This window comes from Trichoderma harzianum (assembly GCF_003025095.1).
Source record: "Trichoderma harzianum CBS 226.95 unplaced genomic scaffold M431scaffold_1, whole genome shotgun sequence".
NCBI classification, from domain to species: domain Eukaryota; kingdom Fungi; phylum Ascomycota; class Sordariomycetes; order Hypocreales; family Hypocreaceae; genus Trichoderma; species Trichoderma harzianum.
In genome coordinates, this window is record NW_020209249.1 from 1,978,353 (window position 1) to 2,004,090 (window position 25,738).

Consider the following 25,738-nt stretch of genomic DNA (forward strand, 5'->3'; position numbering starts at 1 on the left):
TGAACATGGACACTACCAAGTGTCATCATTCGATACATCACAATCATGGATACTAAGTACAATAGATGGCCATAGACACACCATCTTGAAAGAAAACCATGCGTTAATCTATCACAGAGCTAGCATGCATTGTGTACAAGGTGGTTACGAAAGCAGACTTTTTTTGTATTTTTCACTACCTAGGTACCTAGTAGATATCTACGCATAGCCAACCCATTGAACAAACAATGTTTCCATAACCAACCAATTGAACAGACAATCTTTCCGTACCCAATCCAGTGAACAAACAATCCAACCATAACCAAACCATTGAACAAACAAAAACAGTCTTTTTTTTTTCCTTTTCTCTTTTTCCCTTCTTTTTTCCTTGTTTTCTTTTCTCGGTGAACTGCATGCCATAACCAGCATGGCACGTTGAGAAGAATGTCCTTCAATGTGAAATGATAACATGAACGATTATCCATAATTGCTCCATATGTGCATAGAGACGCTTCGCCCTAGACTTACATCCGGGGGAGTCTCTGCAGAATGAAATTAAGGCGGTAGAAAACACAAAACTCCAGCATCTTAATCTGTTCGTTGTCTGTATCAGGTCCCGCCGTATATGGGCAGACTGATAGCATTGGGCAGTCTCGCGCGGCTTCTTGTTGTTGTTGTTGCAGTAGCATCTGAAGCTGGTCATCGGTAATGGCTTGAACTTGCTGTAGGCCTGGCAGCACAGGGTATGGGCGGAGGTCTCGCAAGAGGCTGTGAACATAACGGGTGTGGGCGGAAATCGTTTCATGGCATTTCTCTGTAAGGTAGCGTATCGCATCGGAGGGTTTTGGTCCTTGGCCCTGGGTCTGATTGCCCTGGGTCTGATTAATGGTGCCTAGGACGTCAAAGTTCCAATTATCGGTGAACCTGTGTGGCAGAAGATTGTTATCGTGCTCCATAAAGGCCAAAAGTGCATTGAAAGTGTTGAGCGCGACTGTGTGGCACTCAATCACGGCTCGACGAAGTTCTTCAGGAACGACATCGGGCCCTTTTCCGAAAATCCACTCATGCGGTAGACCTTGAAGGACCTTCTTCAGGTCACGCGAGGCAGACATTGCCCTCAGGTACAGAGAACTAAAGCTCCGGTTGTAGCCGTTCAAAATTTCGTACACGTTCCAGTTGCCGTTGGCGTCGGGTGCTGGGGGGGTGTCCCTCAAGATTGGGGCATTGGGATCCTTTGCATTTTCTTTCACCCAGTCCTTGACCCACTGAAGCACTTGGTTATTGACTTGGAACGTAGCCAACTCCTGTTGCCTACTAGATATCCCTTGGATCACCCGCATGTTCACGCAGCCAACACACTCGCTGGTCTTCGCGTAAACCTCTTTGATATTGCCTGTGACTATGGAGGTTTTTTCAAGCATGGCGTGAAGATCGGGTTGTCGTTGGGGGAAAGGGCTTGCCCTAGATTGCTGCTGCTGCTGCTGCTGCTGCTGCTGCTGGGTAGGTTGAGCCATAGCTGGCACTGCACTCTGCTGAAATAGAGCGGGAGATGCACTTTGTTGAGGTTCCAGTAGCTGAGTTAAATCCTCCTGAAATGGAGCGCGAGATGCACTTTGTTGAGATCCCAGCAGCTGATTTAAACCCTCCTGAAGTTGAGCGGGAGATACACTGTGTCGAGTTTCCAGTAGCTCAGTTAAGTCCTTCAGTAGCTTGATTTTCTCATCCAATTTCTGTTGCGGCTGCTGTTGCGGCTGCTGTTGCGGCTGCTGTTGCTCCTCATTGGGTTGTGGCTGCCATTGCTGGACATTGGGTTGAAGCAGCTGCTGGGGCTGCTCATCCAGTTGCTGCTGGACCGGGAAGGCAGAGTCTGCGTCTTCCGGGAGTTCCTCTAAACCTTCAAGCAGGGCGCGCTCGAATTCGTCAGGGTGCGGGAGGTCGGAAATGTTAAGGCGCGGAAGGTCGAGGTTGTTGGAGTGCGGAAGGTGGAAGTTGTTAGACTCCGGGATATACTCAAAGTTATTAGGGTGGGCGATATGCTCAAAGTTGTCGGCTTGATGACCAGCTCCGTTTTCCATGGAGGCGCTTTCCGTCAACATGGCAGCATAATGTGCCTCCATGACCTGGGCAGCATGATTTAAGCTCATGGAAGCAGCATTGACAAAGTGATTGGTTGGTTCAGGTGCATCAGCGGCATTTGGGACTTGTGCTGTTGTTCCAGCCTGTGTGTTATTACCAGTCGAGGCTGCTCCTGCTCCAGGCACACCGGGAGGGAGATTCCCAAACAAGTTGGCAGCGCCAGAGGCATCACTGGGTTGGTTGTCAGGGTACATCTTTGCAGTGATACTGATATCGAGCGGAGGATTGTCTTGGAGAGTATTTGTGGTGGGAGATTTCTTTTTGGATATTGGAGGGCTTCTTACCTCCTTATATGCGTCTCTTGAACTCGAATTTTGCATCAGTTCAAACTATAAGGCTCAAGAAAACGCCTAGGCTATGAGTCAATGGGCTGGGCTAGCCTTATAGTTTCAAGGCCTTTGATGTTCTAGGTACGTATTGAGAAGCCGCTTCTTCGTGTGACAATATCTGCTCTCTCTTATCTCGTTCTACGCCTCGCAAGAGATAACAGATCTAGTGACAACGGCAGCATCCTTGGTGGCGTGAAGCACGTATACGCAATGGACTTGACGAGAGGCTACGGCCAAAAGTACGAGGAAGAAGAGCGAGGTCACGTCGCTACCAAGTCTCACCACCAGCTCCATACATGTACGAGTATATGCCTCTTTCATTCGTGGCGCTTTATTAGGGCTTTTCCCCAGTCCGGATTCTTCCTTGGATGAGTCGTTTTGTGGAAAGTTTTGTCTTTCGCACTGCGTATTCGAGGCAGCACCAAGAAGAGGACAAAATGAGATCAAATAAAGCTTTAAGCTTTGAAGAAGTTTCCGAAGAAGAATCGCCATCGCGAAATGATGTGGCTAGAAGGTGAAATGGTTGATATCGAAGTTGAAGTTGCCTTGGTGCGTTGTCCACCACACACCACACCACTTGCAAATCTCTTGCTATCACGGCCAGGAGAGGTGCATTTGAGAACACTGAGATGTGTATCTCCAACTTTCAGCAGCTAACGTACATGGAGTCAACATGCGGGCACAATTAAATGCTTGGAAGGATTCAAGACAGTTTGACTGTGAATGTTTTGACTGCATGTCCTGTACAGGGCACCTCTGCATGGCGAATTGAGGCTGCTGGCTGAACAAAAAACAAAGTTCCTGCAAGGTTCGCCTCGAATTTCTGGACCCATGGCCATGATGGCGATAATGGCTCCAAGAATGAATCTCGATGGAGGCACGTGACGACGAACTGCTCAGTTATCTGTTGGCGTATGATTGAAGTTGAAACTCACGCCAGGACCATCGGAGTGAACTGGAAGAGACGCCACCGACGGAACAACTTTGCAGGCGGAGAACCCTGAAGGAATCGAACAGCAATGAGAATCCAACATTTCTCTTGTTGCAATGCAATTCGCCGTTTCCTTGTGATTTTCGAGCTTGTTATTGGAGAGGGCAAAGTCATTTGCAGCGTTGAAGTCGAAATACGTACATGTAGCTTCCGCGATGCATCCCCCGGTCAAGCCACAAAACGGCAACGGCGCAATTCAATTCCAGATGGAGCTAAAAGCACCAGCACTTGGGCCTATTTTACAGGGAGTACAGCGGGTGTGACGCTAACTGACAGGGCCCGGGGATCAATTTCATAGTGGAGTGGACATCTCTCACAGTGGGCCTGATGTGCGCGGCACGGCCCTTACAGGGATAGCGCCGGCCGGGTGCTAGAACGCCACAAACGCTATCGTCCACTTACAGCGCTGAAATCTACATGTATCTCTCCGATCCGTCTGTTTCCTCCGCGAGGCTTTCTTGATGCTTTGATGTTCTCCCTTGGATCTCGATCTCCTTCAGTGCAGCCAACAGACTAAAAAGAGTCCAGGGACACGCAAGAGGACACGCAAGCCAGCAACAAGAAGGAATCATCATGGAAGCGACCAATTTCCGCAGTTCGTCGGCATCCTCTGCTTCCACACATATATAACTGCAATGGCCAGCTGGATCGACAGAAGCCATTTTCCCTCCAGTCATCAGACAACATCCTCGCCTCTACGACAGCTACCTTTTTGATATCTCTACTACGAATATAAACCTTTCTCTTGATTTAAAGCTTCATCGCACGTTCCAATACCATCAACGCCAACAGCCCAAGATGGGTCTTATCAGTCGAATCTATGGATGCTTCCACCCACCCACACCCCCAAAGAGCAGCGATGCTATAAGATTCGGCGTCTTAGGGGCGGCCGATATTGCGTAGGCCTTGATTATTTACTACATCATTCAAATCTGGGGCGGCTTAGATTGGATTTGTTGAGTCCCAGAGCCGATGTCCCAAGCGACGATGCTACTCTTCAACATCACCCGGCCCTGCCCAGCTCTCCACAGCTTCAGCTTTAGCCTATCGCATTGTCTTGTCTTCTTTTTCTACTAATAGAAATCTATGTGGCTAACGGAAACATACTTACAGTCCCCTTGCTCTCTTCAAACCTGCCAAAACGCACCCCGAGGTCATTGTCCAGGCCATTAGCGCCCGCGATCGCAAAAAGGCTGAGGAGTATGCAAAGACCCACGGCGTCCTCGAAGTCAAGGATACCTATCAAGGTAGATACAAGTCACATAGTTCTCCTCAGACACAGGCTCATCCGATTGTCAGAAATTCTCGATGATCCCAACATTGATGCCGTCTTCATCCCCTTGCCCAACGGTCTTCACTTCGAGTGGGCTGTCCGTGCCATTCGCGCCGGCAAGCACGTCCTACTTGAGAAGCCCTGCACGTCCAACTCTACCGAAGCCGAGATTCTTTTCAGCCTGCCTGAGCTGGATCAGCCAGATGAACCTGTGCTGCTCGAGGCCTTCCATAACCGCTTCTACCCTTCTTGGGCTCTCTTTCGCTCTCTCGTCAAACCCGCCGAGATCGAGCGTATTGAGACGCGATCCATGATTCCGTGGTGGGCTAGCAACAAGAACCAAATTCACTTCAACTACAACCTGTCTGGCGGCGCTATTATGGCCATGGGTACCTACAACTTTGCGGCCCTGCGTCTGCTCTTTGGCGACAGTCCCGAGGAATGCGTTAGCTGCGATGCCAAGGCTTTTACCGACGGCATCCACGACAAGTGTGACTACGAGTTCGAGGCCACATTTCGCTTCCCCAATGGTGGCATCGGTATCGCCTCTAGCACGCTCATGGGCGAAGCCATCATCAAGCCCTCTTGGGTCACTGTTTATATCAAGGAAGCTATCATCCCCAACGATACTCTCTCAGCCGGCCAGACACAGTACCAGGAGCGTGAGCTGACTCTTCAGGGCCTCGTCCACGGTGTCTTTTGGCATCGTATTGATGTTAAGGAAATTAACGAGATCCGCACCAAGGAGGGCGCAGTTATAAGAAAATGGGAAGAGACATCGTCCCGCAAGGCTTACACCTGGAAAGAAGCTGGTGGTGAGTTTGCCAATCTGCCTGGCGAGACCTATTGGATGTCGTACAGACACCAGCTGGAGCAGTTTGTCAATAAATGTCAAGGGTCGCAAGACGCAGTACTGGGTCGAGAGGGAAGATTCCATTGCCCAGATGAAGATGGTCGACATGGCATATGAGAAGAGTGGACTGGGACCTCGACCGACGAGTTGGTTCCGATAATGGGGAACATGTTGATTGCGGAGTTTCTGGCATTAATACATACCCCAAAGCGCCATTTCTATCTATGCATTTGGATGTATCGATTTTCTTTTGTATAATATATATACTCAGTGTATGGGGCCGGCTTAGCCTACTCTTCACCTTCATCTAGTTCTAGGTATAAATAGATTCATATCAACCACTTGAGTACTTGTCTAGGGCATCAAACGATTACAAGCCATAGGCGCTGATAAGCTTTTGGGCAGCAATTTCACCAATCACGTACGCACTGGCTTGGGTATGGTTGCTAAACAAAAGACTTGTTAAGACAAACTGACGCTGAAAAACGCCTCGACGAAACTTACCTCAAAGTCACGGGAACCACGCTCAGATCTGCGACTCGCAAATTCTTTACGCCGATGACGCGGAAGTCCGATCCTACGCAAGCAGTGTCGTCGTCTAGCTTTCCCATCTTGACTGTACCTTGGGGGTGCCAAGCGGTTGATACGCAATTTCGAACGAATTGCTGAAAGCTTCATGTCAGTGAATTCCCAGATATGGGGGGTGATCAAAGTTCATCTTTGGAGACTGCTGTACCAGAATGTCCTCGTCTGCTTTACCTGTGAGGCCTACGATGGGTCCAACGGCAGGGACTTTGGAGTTGTATATGAAATCGATCACTTTCTTGGTCGATTCCACAAGGACTCGACGATCATAGGGATTTTGCAGGTAGTTCAACTGGATAACAGGAGCTGCCGCCGGGTCAGAGCTTCGGAGGGAGATTTTCCCCGTCGATTGAGGGTGCATCAAAATGACAGGCGTCCCGAAAAGGGAGCCGCCAGTTGTTGGATCCGCAAAAATTCCCTGTTGAGGTGGTAAATATTGCCCATCAGAAACTCAGCCTAACCATACCGCATTGCATCAATCTCACTTACTGGAGCTGTCTCGTACGCAGGAGTCCGCGGCCGCACCAGCAGCTGCTTTGCCTGCTCATCAAGCTGCTGGAACTCAGTGAATGTCTCTAGATTGTCAAGCTTAAAGTATCCCGTCGCAATCCGACAGGGCTCAACACCCATTGGTCCCGTTCGATCTTCTTCCCATTGCTGCTGCCAACGGGCCATGTCACTCATGCTGATGCTAGGCGCTGTACTTGGCTGTAGATGGGCCTTTAGATAGACCATACACTTGTCTTTGAAGTTGTTTCCAAGTCCTGGGAGGACCGAAGTGACGGGAATGCTGTGGCTTGCCAGCTCATCCTGGGGCCCGATTCCAGAGAGCAGCAGAATCTTTGGCGAGTCGATAGCACCAGCACTGATTATGGTTTCCCGAGTAGCAAAGTCTGTGATTCGGTGTTAGTCGAGGCAATTTGAGGGATCTTAGAGGATTGAGTGGGAAGTAACCAACATTGCTTGCCACTGGTCAACTCGACTCCTATCGCCTTCTTCCCGTCAAACAGAATTCGTGCCACAGGTGATTCCGTCTTGATGATCAGATTAGGAGGTATGTCAGACAGGTATGATGAATCCGCCTAAGACTCGCAGCCCGTTGTATGATGTCATGGAAAGGACGCCGAGCCCAAGATCTCCGGAGCTAACATCTCGCAACATGGGAATCTTGTCATGATACGATATTAACATCCATTGCGACGGCTCAAATAGGCTTCTCATATGCCTGTACTTACTCCGTATTCCTTCGCCGCGCTGAGAAGGAGCTCCAAGCCAGGCGCCCAGGTGGAAGGAAGAGATACATGGACAGGCCTGTAGATTAAGGTTAGCTGAGCTCGCCGCACTTATTGAAGGGGGGTGTTTCTAACCCCCCAGTGCCGCGAGATTCTGGCTCAGAGTAGATGTATTCGTGAAACTCTGCAGGTGTATCATCGTGCAGTGTTTCCACCTATCGAGGACGGGTTAGTCTTACACGCCCATGGTGTGAAAGTCCAGTTCCGCCACACCCGTCGAGAACACTGTACTCGTACCTGCTTAAACACCTCTTTAGTTTTTGCCCAACTCCATGTCACATCTCCGACTTGTCTCGCCCATTCGTCCATTTCTTCGCGGCTGCTGTAGTCCCAGCCGAGAATATTGATGGCCGTCGAGCCACCGAGTCCGCGGCCACGGTCAATCTGAATTTCTCGTCCGCCTAGCTCGGCTTCGGGAACACTTTTGTATCTATAGTTAAGCTTGTCGGCTGCATCAGAGCACCAGAATGTACCTCTTTGGCCAGGGACCATGTGAGCAAGCCCATCGCTCCCCTCGCCTGCCTCGAGTAGAAGCACGCGAGGCGCTGATGATGTCTTGGCCAGGCGAGAGGCTATAACACAGCCTGCAGTGCCAGCTATTACTACTTGTCAGTACATATGATGAAGTTTTTTTTTTCCTGGATTGGGCATTATCCTTACCTCCTACAACGATAAAGTCAAAAGTTGACTCTGATGCCATGATGCAGGTATTTCTTGGGGAGCCGAGGAATAAGTTGCCGAGGATTTGAAGGTCAATAGACAGACGATGGATCTTACCTGACAGTTATTGAAGCTACCTATATAACATTTGGTCGCTTTGTTGTACTTTCGGCGTTAAAACACGCTCTTTTGCCAACGGTCTCGAAATATCGGTGATAGTAGAGCAGCCTTCATAAGCGGTGGAAGTGGCGTGCAAGTGAATTCTAATCATCAACAACGGCCACTTTCAAGCACCAAAAGAGATATAGTATATTCTCCGTAGGAGAATATACATTGGAGCCGCATCTTTGAGGCTCTTGATGATTGGTTCTCCGGTCTATGCATATCCGATTAGTGTAAAGAGTGGACTACACAAGTTGACAAGCTAGGTACATGGATTTTGTGGCCATAAGATGCTAGATCGAAGTCAATGCTGATCCGTGATGATGCGCGTCGTGAGAATCAGCATACCATTATGACAGTGCAAATTGTAATGCTTAGCCCTTACCAATTAAGCCCGTTGGGCGAGGGAATCCATCTGAAACAAAAGTCAAGTCTTTGTCGACAATTGCATCACTGCCTACTGATAGTATATCTTAGGTACATGTACTGGACTATGTAGGATTCAGGTGCCAGGCTATGGGTGCTGTCGAATACTCGTCCGACATTGAGAGACCCTTGCCTCGACTTAATATTGAGAAGGTCTTTGGCGATGCAGTTGTGCATCAGGCGGAACCCTTGGGACCATCCAGCCGGCCCACTGCAGCCATCACCACAAAGTATCCCAAGGCGAGCTGGCCGGGCATGCTTCTTCAAACACATGTGGACAATCCAAATCATCAGCATGTTCTGGCTTGTTCCGCGCATCCACTTCCTGCCCCTGAGTCCTTGCATCCGTTTCTGGACCAGCTGGTCCATCCAGCGACCCAGCGACCCAGAGGCTCCAGTTATCAATCAGGCACTCCACGACAACGGAGCCTCCGGTGGGAACATGGAAAACACCTCTCGGCAAATACTTCTAGAATCTCAGGGGCCTGCCTGTTCGCATGTCTCGCCTACTCGTACGAGGTCCCGGGAATCATACGGGCCGTGATCTTACCACCAATGGCATCATCATGTAGCAGCTACGGAGTAATTATAGCAACTTTACAGCTACCTATTGAACCAAGATCTGCTTTTTCGCCCGCGTGCGGAAGGTGGTTGGGTGGCATTTCAGTGAGTGCAACTTTGCGCGATATGTTACTAGGTACATTACTAACGCCTACCCCGGAATAGGCAGGACGCCAAGTTCGGCCCACGAGGCTAGGTTTCTTTGAAACTGGATATGCTGCAGATCTTCCGCACACAGGCCTACCAGGAGTAGCACAGCACCACTATCTCGTATCAACATGTGGAATGTCCGTCCGCGCTGGACCGAATATTTCCGTAATCTGTGCATATGCCACAATATGCAGGTATCCTTTATCATGTGCCGCGGTGTAGTGTTAGAAGTATTAGATATGAGGATAAGTTGACGGAGCAAAGAATGGATCGCTAGCGCCTTTAATCACTTTTGCCGTGACATCATGCACATCGAGACCAGCACGGCCAGGGGCTACTAAATTGGATGGAAAAAGTGTCTTTGGTATAACTAAAGCGAACCAGACTTTTGAATATCAATACAAGTTCAATGACTGCTGCAGTTTAATACAATAAGTGAACCCCGAAACACGTGCTATTATCCTCTGCCTTATTTATGTGTTACGTCACCTAAGACTGGTCCGTAACATAATATATACATGTAAATGCAAGAGATGCTTCTTTAGTTACATGTAACCTCTGGTTCATCTATTGAACGGCACATATCTAGTGCTGAACAGTGAGGCCGAAAACGTGAATATCAGAGTCGTCGCCACCTTGGTTATAGTTACCCATCTTGAAGAAAGCCTGGGGAGTGCTGAAATATTGCTTCAGGGTCTTCAATGCTCCACCGTTGAGACCGAACTGGAGCTGGCCATTCTCGAAGCGCAAATCGTAAGTAAATCGGCTGCCAGGGGTGACAGTGCCAATCTTGTTCAAGTCCTGGCCTTGACCACCAGTTGCAACAAACTCAACACCGACCGTGATTTGGCCATTGCCGTTGTAGTAAACCTCAGCCTGGTTTTGTTAGCAACATAGGTGATGCGTAGTGGTTTGCCCGCAAGACTTACGAGAGGCTTGTTGTTGGAGTTTGACTGGAACACCTGGCCAATGCAGATGCTGCTGCCGGTTGTGACGAGGAGGTCAGCCGTCAAGCGGTTGGTTGCAGCTGAGGAACTCCACGATTGAGTCTCGCCGAATTCGGAGCGGCAGCGTGGTGCACCCGGGAAGGTAGCACAGTTTCCTCCACCTGGGGCCTTCATGACCATGGCGCCATCACCAGACTCGGTGAAGAAGTAGTGGTGGCCAGGATCTTGATAGCCACCACAGCCCGTGAGCTTTGAGGCGGGGATTTGGTCCGGATTGTTGGTGGTGCCGCTTGGCAACTGAAGTACGAATCTGCTAAGGTCGAAATTGCCTCCTGGAGCACAGGATGGGTTCAAGGCAGAAGCAGCGGAGAAACAAAGAGCAAACGCAAGAAGCGCCTTTTCAGACTTGTGAGAGAACATGGCGATAGTAAGAAAGTATGAACTAGAAGTGAAAAGAGGATGATTGATGTTGATGTACGAACGAGAACACTTGAGAGGGAACCTTACTCCCTATATATACTCGTAGACAAAACTGAGTCAACCACAACGCAGTCTCAGATCCCTTGTGATTCCTAAGTCTACCCCAGATTGTTTCCCGAATGGCCAGCGCCCAACCGATCAGCACAGAGCCCCTTAGAGCCCGATCTACTGGAGGCATAATATCCGCCGTACGAGCTCTACTGTAGGCATACGAGTCCATGAATTGCAGGATTTTTGCACGAATAAGGGCGGCTCTACAGGGACACCTGATTTGTTTTGGAAGCTCGAAACGGCCCGACATTCAGGCCAGCAGTTCCTTAGAGAGGTAGTTACCTGTGGCACACACTTCAAGGCTAGCCGGCGCTAACCACCTTTCCTTGTACCTGCAATTGCCGTTTAAGGCAGCTTGCCAAGCAGCTGACACTAGCAACATTTGAAGTGTTTGGCATTGACCCATTCATGGATGGACTTCGCCCCCCTGCTATTTCGGAAGTGTATCCGAGGGTGCGGGTTCAGAGCTGTAAAACTCCCGGCATAAAGGGTTAGGTATGAAACATCGAGCTTCGGACGAATTTGCACATCAGTATGTGGACTCTCTTAATGAAGGACTTTGTTGTATCTCAGCGTGGACATGGCAATCTTCTTTGATAACCGGCCGAGAGATGCCAGGAAAGGCTTCGAGATGTATTACATCGAAATCTCTAAACAAATCTGCATATTCTCCTTTCCTGGTGATACGAAGGAGATCTTTGCAATGGAACAGATAGCGCGCGAGTTTGTCGATTTGACATATCTCTGGCGCCTCATGTACGCTGGCTGGCAGGCCGAGCGACCATGGATATTGTTCAACTGAACGTGTTTTCCCGAGGAATGCTACGTGCGCCCATTCAACGACGACTATCTTAATGGCCTGTACCAGTGGGGATCCATGGATTTGCTGTCTCAATACCTCCAGAGACGCGGTAAGCTCGCCAGCCCGGTCGAATAGCGTCGTTGACTGCGGCGTCACTTGGAGTCCTTGTCTCACAATATGGACACGCCGAAGGAGCTGGTCGCGGAGGAAAGGTAATCTTTTTACTCATGTAGGAAGGTTGTTTGGCCCATGGTGGCCTGATCCGGCCGAGAATTTTCTTTTCGCTTAGTAGAAGGGCTTTGTCGAACAGCCTCTCGCTGAACGCCTGACGATGCCTCTCTGCATACCGATAAATGGGTCAGAAGATGAAGCCTCCCTGGGAAGTAAGGATCGTACTTTGCGAGGCATATTGAACCAATATTCCCATCATATCTGTCTATCTGTCTATAGACGTATTATGCCGACCACCTTTGCCCAGGTAAATAAGCCGTCGACAGGTCCATAATCTCTCAAGGCAGCAGAGGTTTTGCATCCGAGCCTGATCATATGACATGAAGTATACACGACCACTGCGCCACGCCTAGATCCCCCATGTTTAGCACGTAAGTAACGGCGGTATGGAGTCCATAGAAGTAAATGCTCATCCGTGATGGTACGTGTCTTGAGAATCACGATGACCTTGCGATAGGACGAATACTTAGCCCTTATCAATTCAGCATGTTGAGCGAGGACATCCATCTGAAACAGAAGTCGACTCTTTGTCGACATTTGCATTACTGCCAGGTACTAATAGTACATCCCAGGTACTGGATTATGTAGGATTCAGGCGTCATGCTGTGCACATCTTGGGTGGTGTCGCGCGCTGACTAATGCACTAAGCGAGGGGAGAGACAGTAATACCAGCAAGTGACTGTACCTGGGCGGAATCTTGTCGGGTTTGTTTGTGCCTAATTTTGGACATGTCGGCTTGCTGCAGACGAAAGATCAAGGGTGGTGCGATTCGTATTGCATAGAGCTTCTGTGTCAGTGGCCCAACGACTGAATTCAGCCACTGCTGGAAATGCTCTCTCACCAAAGCAAACGGGTCCGAGCCTGTCAGAATTGCAGCCGGTGAGTTTCCTTCTTGATTCGGCTTTGGATTCTACTTGGCGTGATGGATGGGCCATTGCCAGCTAACCTATTGCTGCATACAGGAGGGAAAAGAGATGTGAGTTGATGTTCTGTGGCGTAGAATGAATTGTTGTTGCATCCATATCCATATCCATGCTCATGTTCGTGTTACGTACGTGCCTTTAGGTAGCGGGACGAAGCCGCAGTGTTTGCTATGCACTCAAACTATGGGAACCTGTATCTACCCTGCCTTTACAAAGAAGCCTGGTCCGAGAAAGGGCTACAAGAGAATAGCACCTACGAACGACAAATCAAAAGGTGAGCGCAGTTGATCACTTTATCGACACCTTCTAACCCACCGAATTAGACCCTCTGCCGCCCCAAGAAACAGAAACTTCGGGCTCAACACTCGGCGACAATGGCGAATGGGAAGAAAGTTGGTCGCAAAATCCTCTGGGACAGATGAGCTGGCCTCAATCTTCCTTCTCTGAAGACACGGTTCATCCCTTTTCAAGCCTGGATCCCACACTCGAAGCTACAGCATTAGCGACAACCCTCGAATCCGTGCCTTTGCAGCGACCGTTGAGCAATTCTTCGAGAGAGGACTCTCCTCTTCCTTCCAAAACACTCATCATTCACCTGTTAGATGTCTTCTTTGACTACGTTCATCCGCAGATCCGCCTCCTTCACACCAACCGAGCTTTGTCAGCCGGGTTGAAAGTGGCTCGTACGCGTTGGACGAGCAGGCAACGCTCATCCTGTCAAGCATATTTGCTTTGGCGGCGAGATATTCGGATCATCCTGAAACTCACCTTTTTGACCGCATGCTGCTGCGTCGAGCGTCTGGTAGCTACGACAGCCAAGATGACATCCGCTACAAGAGCCGAAAGCGGTGGGAGCGTGGTCAAGGCTTTCTCAGTCAGGCATACCGGCTCCTCATGAATGAAACCTCGAGAATGGACAGGCTGGAGCTTGAAAGCGGTGAGATGCAGAGGCCGTCGATTACGGTGGTACAAGCTGCTGCCATTGTTACTTTTGCCCAGATGGGAATCGGACTTAGTGGTCGGACGTATTCCTTGCTGTCAACCACAGTGCAACTGGCCCATGACTGCGGCCTGGATCAAGTCGACTACAACGACGAAACAATGTTCACGTCGAGAGACAGCGATTCAGATCCTTGCAAATCCATATGGGCCAAGAAAGAGGAGCTGCGGCGCACCTGGTGGGTCATTGCGTATCTGGAGAACTTCATCTGTGTGACGAAAGACAGGCCACGCATGATTGATTGGGGAAAATGCAGAACGATGCTTCCATGTGACGACAAGGACTGGTTCCAAGGGCGTCACAGCCCGTCGGATTTCCTACCAGCGGGCCTGGACGATTTGCGAGCATCTCTGACAGTACAACCTCAACTCTCTGTCTTGGCATACCGGATCAGAACAATGCATCTTGGCGCAAAGATGCTCGAGGAGGCTATGAATCATGACGATGCTCTTGAATCAAACGACATTCTCACGAAAATCCAAGAGTGTGCTACTTTTTACAAACAGAACATGCCTATGGAATCGAAGACGAGAGATGCCGGGCACTTTAAGATCTCGACCGATCACTTTCATCTACGTTTATTGCTCGAATCGCAAGTCTCGACCTGTCTTGTCTCAGAAGTTTCACATCACTGACCAGAATGTAGTGTCTTTGCCACCTCTAACAAGATTCGATGTTTCAAACATGCAACACCCTCTGACATCTTTAACATCTGTCGCGATTTGTCCCGCCAGCGACGACAGGGCAACGACAATGGCACATCGCCCGAGGCCAAAGCATTTTCTCGGGCGCTGTTCGCATCCGAGACCGTTTGCTCCATCCTTCGAGATTCATCGGCCGACGATGTGCCACGCTCCTGTCCTTACCTTGCCTCTGTTCTATGGGTTCCCACATGCCTCCAATTGCTCGTCAAGTTATTCACTCGAGCCGATCCAGAACTGGCAGAGAGGGCGTCGCTTTCCTTGCAGATCTTGACCATGACCTTGGAGCGATTTGCAGAGTTCTCGGGCCTTGGCCAATTCGTCTTGAGTAGGTTGCAACGGAATATAGATGTAACGGAGATGTATACTGACGAGCGACATACAGACTCTTTCCGGCGATACGAAAAGAAGTTGACTGATCTGCAGTGGGCAGACAGCAAACCGGGTGACGACGACCATTGGATCGTGTCACGCATCTTGTTCTTTCCGGACCACATCAATGCCCTGTCTCTGAAGGAGGTGACATCAATCGACCATTCAGAAGGGCTGGTAGATCCCGCTCTCGCTCTGTATCAGGAACCTAGCGCACAATTCAGCATTGGGGGAGATGTTATTGTTCAAGATGGTACTGATAGCTTTGACTATATCACCAAAGACTCGAATTGGATCTGGTCAGAAGGCTTTAATGCATTTTAATTTGTGATTCCTTATCTATTCAAATTGGAACATGTGTGGTTCGGTTCGCCTTGCTGTACAGCTATCCTCTTGCAATTTTAGCATGAGGGCTTCCAGACTAATTGCCATGAATGATGAAACATCAAATAAGGTTTACTCTCGTATAGTTCTCGACAAACAACCCCTCCTTTCTCTTAGATATCCTTGATTGGCGTTTAGAGCAGTGCCATTGTCTCGTCTGATCGTCTTATTCAATCGTCTCGTTCGTTTTAAGTCGAAATCGGCCGAGTAGAACACCTGCACGGGTCTCCCATAGCGTATGGCATCGAAAAGCTGAGTCGTCGACGTATCTAAATGGGATGAGACAGATTATCGGATCAAGACTAGAATTTTAATGATTAGCCATTAATGTATTCAAATATCCAGCGAACTCAACATTCATTCATAAAGGTGACTGCGTTTGGAGATTATGTTGGTTGTTGTCAAGCAGAGGCAGCCCTTGGGCGTCGAGGATATCGAACGAGTGCGGCGGTATTCAGACATCACGCGTATCCGAGGGCGGGGTGGCGATTGATGTTGGGATCGTTGATGTCGTGGCCAGAGACGCCGTTCACAAGCCGTGTTGCAGTTCGGGCGGAGTATCCAAGTGCTTTGTCGGGCAAACAGAGTCCATCTCCAACTCAAACTGATGTGTTCAGGTCCTCTCTAGTGTCGGGCGGACCATCTTTAGACGGGCCGTCTTGGGATGTAACAGTGACAAACTCGTGCTCCAGTAACAACAGCCACAAGGCTGTCACCACTCAGGATTTGTCATGGACATAATGTTGTTACCGTGATGGTCGAAAGATTCCCAACACCGATATCTAGGTAATTTTGCGTCTGGCGGTGGGTGACGCCTTTCCCCTTGATCGAACCTTTCCTCCCTCTCCATACCATGGCCACCGAACGCCCGACGACCGAGGCTGCATACGCACGCAAAACACGATGACCCGACTTCGAGAAGAAAGATATGATGCTATTACAACCTTAGTTTAGACTCCTGAGCCCGGTTGGACATTTGGCTGCAGTCCAAATCACACTCATGCGCGGGCCTCGACCTCTGCAGCGACGGTCAAGCACATCGCCCCTGATCCCTTCGCGCCAAACTGTAACATCCTGGATAATTACATGTTTTTTTTCGTCAACGGAGTGGCTTTGCAGCCCATCACATTCATTTTAACACGGTGAAATATCTCTTGGATAAAAAGATTTGCGGAGGGATTTCTGATTCATAGGATTTTGTCGTCCGTGGATACGCAAGGGCTTAACCTTTGGCTGTATTTGCGACCATAGGAATAGGTGCTCTGCCATTGTATAAGGGGAAGCTGTATCAGGTACATCTACAATCCCATAGAGATACGTAAAGCTGAATCAAGTCTTGTTACTATTTGTATGGATGTCAAGACCTGATCAAGGCAAGCTAGAACACTGCTGATGCTAGAAGTTATATGGCACAAGCTACTGAAAGGTTGTTGATTCAATCTAGAAATTCTATTGGCATATGCAATTGTCTTATTTCTCATCTCGCTACTTAGTCTCAGCGAATTGACCTGAAAACTGCTTCTTGGAGTTCTGCTTCGCCGACTCCATAGCCCAATCCGTCAAATAAAGGGGACACTCAAACTCAAAGAGACCGAAAGTGAGGCCATCATTCTGTACCATGACCGGTTTAGTAGTGTCCGATGCCTTCATCGCCTGGTAATGCTTCTCATCAGGCCCATGTGTCACCATTGTCCCGTTGAGAAAGGCTGCAAAGGGGCTAAAGTCGGCTTTGGGGTCGTTGAGCGGAGTATCAAGGCGCTGGTCATCGATGATGCCGAGAACAAACTCCTGCATCGTGTTACGATGGAACCAGGGCAGCGGGTACGTGCCTTCGGCAACTTGCCATCGGGGGCCGACGCAGGCAAAGTCAATCACCGCAGTGCCGGGGGCTTTGCCAAACGAAGGAGCCGTCAGAACAACAAACACGGAGGGATCGGCGTGGCCGTAGCGGATGTTTGCGATGGTGTCGACGCGCGCCAAATCTTACTTGTAAGGATAGAGTGTGCCCTGCCAGCCAACGACATTGAAAGGGCTCGTAGGCTATGAACAGCGCCACAGTTTTGTGTTCAGGCGAGAAACAATATTCCATTCCGACGTCTCGTTGGCGACGGCAATTTGATCACCATTCGGCCCCTTTTCAACGTGGCCCTCAAAAGATGCTTTTGGTATCTGAAAGTCATAGGAATTGGCCAGGCCAGTCATCCCGATAATACCGAGTTCAGGCAGACGGAAATGGCCCTGGTAGAGCTCGCAGATGTACCCTCGGCACGGCTTTCCATCAGGCAGCGTCACACGATATCTGATGCCTCGCGGAATTACGGCGATCTCGTTGTGCCTGACTAGCATCTTGCCAAGCTCCGTCGTGATATCCAGCGAGCCGAACTGCGGGACAATAAGAGCCTCGCCATCCAGGCTGCTGAAGACGGTTTGCGGATCCATGTCCTTATGAACATTAAAGAACCAGATGGATAGACCCGTCTTCTGCTGAGGGTCGCCATTACTGCCTACCAAGCGCTGGGAGATCCAGTCTCCCTTTTCTGGCCATGGAACAGTGGGCCACGACACAGCATTTGGAGTGAGGTTCTTGGCCGGGGGTGGATTGGCGTATTCGAGATGGTGGTTCCACTGAGTGAACTCGTGATGCTCGTGCGAGGACTCGATGCGATACATGTATGTGTATAAGTTGTGAGATCGCGGGCCGACTAAAGACGTCCCGGACATTTTCTCCGTGCGCAGTCCAAGAGGAGGACGTTGAGGATGGTTGTTGGGAACAGGAACAGCACCAGGAGCGGCTTCGGATCTGTATTCTAAGTATCAGAACTTGATTCACCTTCCGTGCCTCCAAGGGGTATTGGACTGACTGAAAGTGATTTCCAAACCCTTTATGATAACTGTACTTCTCCTTGACTGCGAAATCTGTAATGAGATGCATCTTTGACTTTTTTTGTTAAAAATCTTAGAACCAGTTGAGATTTTCGATTGGGGGAGCGGTGTAGGCAGCTATTCTTATCCGGATGATAATTCGAGATCCATTGCAGTTCGCATTACAAGTCTTATAGTCACACAATCCCTTGATGACAGGAGCCATAGTCTTGTTATCCCACGGGCGGGGAGACTCGTTTGGCATCGCGGTACATCTATTGCTAGAGAGCGGCGTATCCTCAAGCGGCGTATCATCTCTTTGGCAGTGTGTCATCCGGCGGCAATTCGTTCGGCAATCAAAGTGGTCTGAATCATTGTCGGTAAGGACGTTCGAAATGGGTATAGATATGATGATGGAGGCGTCTACAATCATCTGCTGTCAGGGTCAAGGTCTTGGTGAAAAGCTTCCGGACAACCCGTCACTTGCACGCTTATCCTCAAAAAATTCACTTGCATAATTCGCAGGAAACCGACTATTTGAAACTGTACAAACTCGTGAAAATTCCATGGCCGGGCTTCAATCAAAACTTCCCGAGCTTCTTAGTGGCCGATTTGACGATGGGCTGCTGGTTGGCTTAGGATATCGGACAGCGTCCCAACAAGGCGTCACTGACGAGCACGGACGTTTCTTCTACCAACCTGGCGAAATCGTGAGCTTTTCGATCGGCAATCTGTCTATTGGCTCCGCGCTTGGCGGTTCATTGACGCTTGCTGCACTCCGCGATAGTGTCACTGAGCTGGGAAATCCAGACTTAGCACTTCCAGAGACGGTCAACCGAGCGCGTTTCATCCAGAGCCTGGCAGTTGAGACAGACCTCCGAAATGGCGTGTCAATCGATGATACCGTACGTGATATTGTGAACAGGCATGCAGATGGCATCTCGTTCACTTCCGACATCGAGACCTTCGAACAATCCCCTGCCGTCCGCGCCGTCTTCAGCGAGCTCGGGACCCGTTTTCGAGGCGTGGAAGAAGCTCGAAACCATCTGCGACGCGCTCAGGCAGGTATCAAGGCCCTTAGAGATGTTCGAGTTCCCACCCGTGATAACAGCTACCTCCTTGCGGATGTCTTTCACCCTATTGATGCTGGAAGATATCCTGTACTGTTGAGACTTGGTATCTACGGAAGAGCGTTTCGGATAGGAGCTATATCCAATGACGAAGACCGCGAGATAAGCGAGAAGCGTGAAGATTCCTGGTTTCAGGGAGATCGAGACAATCTTCATCCATACTGGAGGTGGTCTGAGAATGCGGCAAGTGCCAGTCCCTCTGTCTGGGTCCCACGCGGCTATGTTGTTGTATTGGTGGACGGGCGTGGAGTGGGCAATGTCCCAGGCAAACTGAGCCCCTATTCTAAGCAAGAGGCTCGTGATTACTATGACGCTATTGGATGGGCGGCTAAGCAGCCTTGGAGCGACGGCAACGTTGGTCTCTACGGCGCCTCGTATAACGCAACAACTCAGTGGCACGTGGCCGCGCTGCATCCACCCTCGTTGAAGGCAATGGCTCCGATTTCTGCGGATGGAGATATCCGTGATCTGGCATATCCTGGTGGAATCTTCCTCGAGGGCTATCGTCGCTGGTGGTGGAATGAACTGGTGTTGCCCGTCAAGCTCCCCAATACTGAGGTCGAAGATTATGTCGGTGGCCTCCGCAGTCATCCTTGGGATGACGAGTACTATTACGGTAACGGGGCTCTGTCTGCCAATTTCTCTAGCATCGACATACCCGTCCTGACGGCAGTGAGCATGACCAACACGATTCACCCGCGTTCCGGATTCGAAGCGTTTTCGAGTCTATCCTCACGAGTCAAAAGGCTCATGGTCATGGATGCCGTGTACTCTGGCAACATGTACAAAGACTTCCAGCCTGACTTGGAGGCTTTCTTTGACCAGTACCTCAAGGGGAAGAAACTGGCCGAGGAGCCGCCAACTGTGCGCATGGTGCTTCGAACGGGTGATGGAGGGTGGCAGTGGCGATTGCATCGACCTGGCCTGTCCCCAGTACTGAATATCGCGAGCTGTTCCTGGATGCCACAAACGCGGGTGTTGGGCACACTTCTATTCGCGCGCCCAGCCAGGAAGGAGTTGCTGAATATTCGGCTGATATAGAAGATGGAAACAAGGCAATGCCCATGGCAGCTTCGAGTCAGCTCCGTTGGAGGAAGCCCTCGAATTGGTGGGACACTTCCGGGCAACGTTGTGGGTGTCGTCCACAACGTCTGACGCTGACGTCTTTGTTGCTCTGCGTGTCATGGATGGAGAGCGAGAGGTTCCGTATCGCACGTACGAAACTGGGTCAGCCGCTCCTTTAACCTGGGGATGCCTCAAAGTCTCCCGTCGAGTAACCGATCCTGAGCGCAGCACGACAGAGCGCCCCTGGCACACTCATCGGCGCGAGGATGCTCGGCCTCTCGTCCCAGGAGGAGTGGTCAAGATTGATGTCGAGATAATGCCGGCCACCGGGCGTGTTCTGAAAGGTCATCGGCTGCGCGTCGAAATCTCGCCAGTGGAGGCCCTTGGATGCCCACCGGGATGGGAGCGCGAATACGATGCATCATACCATGCCGGGGCCACGAACCGCATCTTGACTGGAGTCTCGTTTCCCAGCTCCATTACGATTCCTGTTGTGCCTCGTGAGGACTTGAAGATGGTCACAGCTTGAATAGCATTTGTTCCCTGATCAAGCTGGGTTAGTGGCCCGAAGTTCTGTGACTATTGGCCTCTTTGACCAAACAGTGCAAACTTTGATCGAGGGGTGCATAGGCAATTTTCTTAGATTTCTCCGCTGACTCTCAGATGAAATAAAATAAAATTGCCCAATATTTGGCTGATGTTTGTGAGAATGGTGAAGCTGATTGTATGGCCATTTTCGATTCTGAAATGGACGGATCGTACATGTAGGCAGTGCTAAACCGAGTCATGTCATGGCAAGAATCTATAATCGAGATAGCATCGCTAGATTCCAACAAGTAGCAACCACCTTGGAGCACTAGCCAGGTCGCTTAATCACCGGCCCGGTTAGCTCAATCGGTAGAGCGTGAGACTCTTACGAGACACACGTTCTGATGTCGCGATATCTCAAGGTTGCGGGTTCGACCCCCGCATTGGGCTTTTCCTATAACAAGCACCTGGCTAAAAGATCACGGTGGTTCAATTTTTTTTCCCTTTTTATTTTATTTAATTTAATTTATATCTCGGTACGATATCCATTCTATTATTTTGCCTTCCTTTGATGTTTTCTCCTTCTATCAGTGCGAATATACAACCATCCATCTCCCTTAGCCCCGAGTCATCAGTGATTGGAAGCTTGCATACCTAGGTACCTTGAGTAAAATGTAAGGCATGCCTCTTGATAAGGTAGCTTACACGTCACGAGGCTGTTTCAGCTACGTAGCTTACTCAAATATTACAGCTCATACGCAATTCGACCAATCGCACAGTTCAAGGGAGAATAAGCCCTATATCTACATGTATTCTTATTTTTTTTTATTCTCCGGGCATAGACAGTGTCCTACGTAGGGAATCTCCGATCCAGAAGAGAAAGAAGAAGAATCGCAATGCTGAGTGAGTTGTCAAGGACAACCTCGCCTCTCACCGACATTGGCGAAAACCGCAGCCTATTCTTCTCATCACATGCCTGGCCAGAAAGGGGATGCTGCATCTTTTCAGCTGACATGTGTAACAGGGAGAAGCCACTGCCGATGGCCATTTCCGATTCCCAAGCTTGGCGCATCACATAATATGTTGTTTAAGTTTGTTACTATGATGAGAACCCGTACATTGGAGTCATCAAGGCGATGGTATCCCGGCGATTCCGAATTGAACTCTTTGCCTCTGCTTGTTTCTTCTTTGATATGCCAATGCTGAGGCGCCTTACGGAGTATACGTATGTACATACCTACACAACTACTAACATACAGCTGAAAACTGGGATAATTTTAGCTGCAGCTTTTCGGCACTTTTAGGCCCGTCCCCCTTGCATCCCCGTGTGGGCCTGACAGCGCAAAGCCGGGCCGCACTGGGTGTCATCATACTGTACCTATGTATGTATGCGTGAATACACTCGAGCTCTGTTTAATCTGTCTTGAGATTTATACTTTGGGCTAACTCACCGACATCTATATAAGATTTTGCATCTGCATTAATGCCCAGGTAGTAGATAACGACCTGAAAGAGGGGCATGTTCCATTCATCTCTCTCTTTACTCACTGAATTCCGACATATATACATGCATCCTTCAATCCTGTTGTACTTCCCAGCTACATGTACCTAAGCCTGCCTCCATCACCAACATACTCCAATCACGATTCCACGACACCATACCGTTTGCTTTGCTTAAAATCACCACTTGCCTTTACTTGCTGTTTTCACTCATCTCTTCACGGTAGTTTCTCTATAATACAATCACGGAGGTCTTGAGAGACCGTGGGTATCGACGCTACAGATCGTGTAAGACTATGTACCCTCAAGTCCAGCCAGGCATAGTGACCCAAGTCTTACCAGCAGACATTCTAGATACATCTCCTATTGTTAGAGCGGACTCACCGGATATATACAAAATGGGCGATATCAACAATGTCAACAAGCCTGTTGGCGACATGGCCTTGTATAACTTGGAGAGAGCCAACCGACGTCTAGATGCGCTACAAGGCAAACCCACATGGGACCTCGACGACACGGCGGATTTCGATTGCATGCACTACTTAGGCAATACTGCCTTGGAGAATGCAGGCCAGACGTTAGGGATGCAACAGGGGCAAACTGTCGTCGACATTGGCGCCGGCTTCAGTGCCACTGGCCGCTATTTGCACAAGCATTACGGCGTTGATGTCACGGGCATCGAACTGCAGCCCGAGATTCACCAGCTCGCTGAAATCATTACCAAAAGAAATGGTGTCTCTGAAAGTGTACGCTCAGTCAACGCTGACTTTACAAAGCTAACTCTGGATATTCCTGTCGACTACATTGTCTCATTCCTGTGCATTCTGCACATCCCCGACAGAGACATATTGTTCCAAAAAGCAGCCAGCACGCTCAAGTCGGGAGGTAAAATCTACATTGAGGACTTCTTTGCTCAGACAGCATTCAGTAAAGACGCTGGAGGCCAATTACGCGACGTGCTATCTTGCCCTTACCTACCGAGCCGGGATCAGTATATAAGCGACCTGACAAATGCCGGCTTCCATGACGTTCAATTTGAGGACATGTCAGAGGAGTGGACCGAGTTTGTCCACGAACGGGCAGTCAACAACCGCCAAAAAGGGACAACCGATGCGCCCCTTACTCTATTCTACGATACTGTTGATGCGTTGTTTTCTAGCCGTCAGTTGGGTGGTGCGCGCATCACTGCCACCAAAGCATAACATGTGTGTTTCCACATGTATACCTTGTTAATTAGATAATATCGGATGCTACCTGGTCACTATCATAAAGTGAAGTTCATGTTGAATATGGTAATCACATATGGGGATGCTTATTCGCGTCGACGTTTATGTGGGAAGAGATGTTATTTGCTGAAGAATTGGCATCGCTTGACATTCGAATCAAGGCCATTGCCGACGCTGCCAACGAATTACATGATTAATGGATGACTCTCTCGACATTTATTTATCCCCATTTATACACCGTAGTCAGATACTAGTATCCGGATGGGCATCCGTGTCATGTTTGAAGGCGCCGCCGAGACATATGAGAGTAGAGCTAAGAAGTCATGGTGACTTTAGACGGCAGTTAGAGTGAGCATAATTCAGCTCATGCTTAATTAATTTGCGTTAAGACTGTTATGGATTTATATGCTATATTGGAATTGCCATATATGTAAACAGTGCGGATGTTGAATCCTCCCAGAGCGTCATCCAGATACACACTTGAAACACCATACTCCGCGTTCGATTGTAACCGACTTCATTAGTTTGAACTCACATTGATAATGTCCCCTCTGTATGGCCTAATCCACAAGTTAAATTCATTCGTGTCACTTCATCATCCACAGGATTCTTTTGGAACCACTTACATGGCTGAAAGAAACTTGCCATTCTCCAGGGACTCTCTCACCCAGCGCAATCTGTCTACAAAATCTTCGCGGCGATTGCACCTGGGGAACTCAGCCTCTGGCTCAGGAATGCCCAAGAACCTGCAAAGAGGACCCCAGCCCTCACTTGGTCGGAAAATCAGAAGCTGATTATCTGGAACCGTCGCCTTGGCGCGCTCAATATTTTCCTTAAACTTGGAAATCATCAAATTCTTATCTGTGTAGTCCTTTAGAGCTCCCTCCTTGACAATGACACGTGCCATGGCTCTGGTCTTTAGCATACGCTCTGGCCATCGGATGGTAGAGTCCATCGGCCATTCTTTGATCGTTTTGCCGACAGAAGCGTACCAATCGTTTGGATCACGCACGGTAAGAATCACCTTGGCATCCGGGTACTGCTTCAATAGCTCAGGCCAAAACTCAGCAGATGGCCAGTCCACTGCTGCGTCATAGTTGGCAAAGATCTTATCCCAGTCTGCAGTTCGGGTGTGATAGGCAGCTTCAAAAGCCTCAGGGTCTTGCGACGGGTCGAGAATTAATTTTTCCATGTGATGACAGTTATATCTGTTGATAAGGGTCGGTTCATGAGTATTAGCTTAGCTAGTATGAGCTCAGAAAAAAGGTACAGGCTTACCCAAGCATATCCAAGGCATAGCAAAGACTCAGTGTGCCTGTTCGGCCAAAGCCTGCGCCGATTATCTTGAGCGGAGCCATCTTTTGTCTATATGATCGTTCAAATCCGATAAGGTGACTGGAAAAAAGCGAGTCCAAAAGTCTGTATGTCAAGTTCAGAAATCCCCTCTATTTTGAGATGGTGAATGCGCGAAGATGCAACTTGACGATGTTTTCTAGCCAATATTCTCATCCATTTTCTGGTAGCCTTTAAATACTTATAATTTCCACCACATGGAAATATGAGCCTTCCAGTATCTTCATGTTTTCTTAGTAATGAATGCTCACCCATTATTCTGTGTCTCAAGATTACTATGCATAGCATGTCACGGTATATGTCAGGTCTCAGTACTATGTCATTATGTTAAAAGTATTTGACCATGTCTCTATCGATGGGTCAGATTCCGTCCATAATGAGCTTGCTTTGGGTTGCAGTGACCGGTTCTCTATAGGACTGGGGGCATCCCTTGCCGTACTCGGCACGTCGCCATCCTAATGTCTCACTTCGGCACATCGCCATCCCAGATGACCTCAATGAAATGAACCTAGATATGACGCTACGTTTAGCACTACTACCTTTACAAGGGTGTATTACTCAGACCGACACAACTCTGCCCTTTCCTTGACCTCATCGAAGGGAGAAAGCAAATCTCGACTGCCACCGGGCTATGGAGTCGCTCCGATCTTAGCCTTAAGCTCCCATATCACAACACGTACACTCTGATATGACTTCACCACTACGTTGCCATCCGCAGAAAGAACCGGGGTCAAGGAAAAAGGGGGCCAACACTTATCACTAATATATGCAGCAGGCTTACGTGCG

At 49.3% G+C, this 25,738-nt stretch overlaps 10 protein-coding genes and 1 non-coding gene across 11 annotated transcripts; 5 read left to right on the forward strand and 6 right to left on the reverse strand.

Moving 5' to 3' along the window:
• Positions 1 to 503: 503 nt before the first annotated feature.
• M431DRAFT_616 (hypothetical protein) lies at positions 504 to 2,309 on the reverse strand (the record flags this gene model as incomplete). The annotated part of the gene is made up of 1 exon (XM_024921593.1): positions 504 to 2,309. The coding sequence occupies one exon, from the start codon at positions 2,307 to 2,309 to the stop codon at positions 504 to 506; it is 1,806 nt and encodes a 601-aa protein (XP_024780261.1).
• A 1,590-nt stretch (positions 2,310 to 3,899) lies between these two features.
• M431DRAFT_515028 (hypothetical protein) lies at positions 3,900 to 5,879 on the forward strand. Its single transcript, XM_024920262.1, has 4 exons — positions 3,900 to 4,334; positions 4,549 to 4,682; positions 4,735 to 5,588; positions 5,614 to 5,879. Exons 1-4 carry the CDS (start codon positions 4,234 to 4,236, stop codon positions 5,719 to 5,721), a joined length of 1,197 nt encoding a protein of 398 aa, XP_024780262.1. The 5' UTR covers positions 3,900 to 4,233; the 3' UTR covers positions 5,722 to 5,879.
• Positions 5,880 to 5,931: 52 nt separating this feature from the next.
• On the reverse strand, positions 5,932 to 8,138 carry M431DRAFT_618 (GMC oxidoreductase; the record flags this gene model as incomplete). The annotated part of the gene is made up of 9 exons (XM_024921595.1): positions 5,932 to 6,007; positions 6,066 to 6,226; positions 6,298 to 6,564; positions 6,636 to 7,039; positions 7,105 to 7,228; positions 7,382 to 7,457; positions 7,514 to 7,593; positions 7,676 to 8,034; positions 8,099 to 8,138. The coding sequence occupies 9 exons, from the start codon at positions 8,136 to 8,138 to the stop codon at positions 5,932 to 5,934; spliced, it is 1,587 nt and encodes a 528-aa protein (XP_024780263.1).
• Positions 8,139 to 9,982: 1,844 nt separating this feature from the next.
• M431DRAFT_619 (polysaccharide lyase family 7 protein) lies at positions 9,983 to 10,764 on the reverse strand (the record flags this gene model as incomplete). Its single annotated transcript, XM_024921601.1, has 2 exons — positions 9,983 to 10,273; positions 10,327 to 10,764. The coding sequence occupies 2 exons, from the start codon at positions 10,762 to 10,764 to the stop codon at positions 9,983 to 9,985; spliced, it is 729 nt and encodes a 242-aa protein (XP_024780264.1).
• A 962-nt stretch (positions 10,765 to 11,726) lies between these two features.
• On the reverse strand, positions 11,727 to 12,104 carry M431DRAFT_489354 (hypothetical protein; the record flags this gene model as incomplete). Its single annotated transcript, XM_024916663.1, has 2 exons — positions 11,727 to 12,016; positions 12,074 to 12,104. 2 exons carry the CDS (start codon positions 12,102 to 12,104, stop codon positions 11,727 to 11,729), a joined length of 321 nt encoding a protein of 106 aa, XP_024780265.1.
• Positions 12,105 to 13,611: 1,507 nt separating this feature from the next.
• M431DRAFT_489355 (hypothetical protein) lies at positions 13,612 to 15,228 on the forward strand (the record flags this gene model as incomplete). The annotated part of the gene is made up of 3 exons (XM_024916664.1): positions 13,612 to 14,423; positions 14,478 to 14,860; positions 14,918 to 15,228. 3 exons carry the CDS (start codon positions 13,612 to 13,614, stop codon positions 15,226 to 15,228), a joined length of 1,506 nt encoding a protein of 501 aa, XP_024780266.1.
• A 1,545-nt stretch (positions 15,229 to 16,773) lies between these two features.
• M431DRAFT_489356 (hypothetical protein) lies at positions 16,774 to 18,220 on the reverse strand (the record flags this gene model as incomplete). The annotated part of the gene is made up of 3 exons (XM_024916665.1): positions 16,774 to 17,270; positions 17,337 to 18,088; positions 18,150 to 18,220. The coding sequence occupies 3 exons, from the start codon at positions 18,218 to 18,220 to the stop codon at positions 16,774 to 16,776; spliced, it is 1,320 nt and encodes a 439-aa protein (XP_024780267.1).
• Positions 18,221 to 18,716: 496 nt separating this feature from the next.
• Positions 18,717 to 20,874, forward strand: M431DRAFT_477055 (hypothetical protein; the record flags this gene model as incomplete). Its single annotated transcript, XM_024915531.1, has 2 exons — positions 18,717 to 20,176; positions 20,322 to 20,874. The coding sequence occupies 2 exons, from the start codon at positions 18,717 to 18,719 to the stop codon at positions 20,872 to 20,874; spliced, it is 2,013 nt and encodes a 670-aa protein (XP_024780268.1).
• Positions 20,875 to 21,224: 350 nt separating this feature from the next.
• Positions 21,225 to 21,323, forward strand: M431DRAFT_t6. Its single transcript has one exon. It is a non-coding gene; the product is annotated as a tRNA-Lys (tRNA).
• Positions 21,324 to 22,323: 1,000 nt separating this feature from the next.
• Positions 22,324 to 24,039, forward strand: M431DRAFT_526687 (hypothetical protein). The gene is made up of 2 exons (XM_024920689.1): positions 22,324 to 22,661; positions 22,728 to 24,039. The coding sequence occupies exon 2, from the start codon at positions 22,772 to 22,774 to the stop codon at positions 23,573 to 23,575; it is 804 nt and encodes a 267-aa protein (XP_024780269.1). The 5' UTR covers positions 22,324 to 22,661; positions 22,728 to 22,771; the 3' UTR covers positions 23,576 to 24,039.
• M431DRAFT_502727 (hypothetical protein) lies at positions 23,937 to 25,087 on the reverse strand. Its single transcript, XM_024918202.1, has 3 exons — positions 24,878 to 25,087; positions 24,226 to 24,807; positions 23,937 to 24,159 (listed from the first exon to the last, which is right to left on the reverse strand). The coding sequence occupies exons 1-3, from the start codon at positions 24,955 to 24,957 to the stop codon at positions 24,120 to 24,122; spliced, it is 702 nt and encodes a 233-aa protein (XP_024780270.1). The 5' UTR covers positions 24,958 to 25,087; the 3' UTR covers positions 23,937 to 24,119.
• Positions 25,088 to 25,738: the final 651 nt, after the last annotated feature.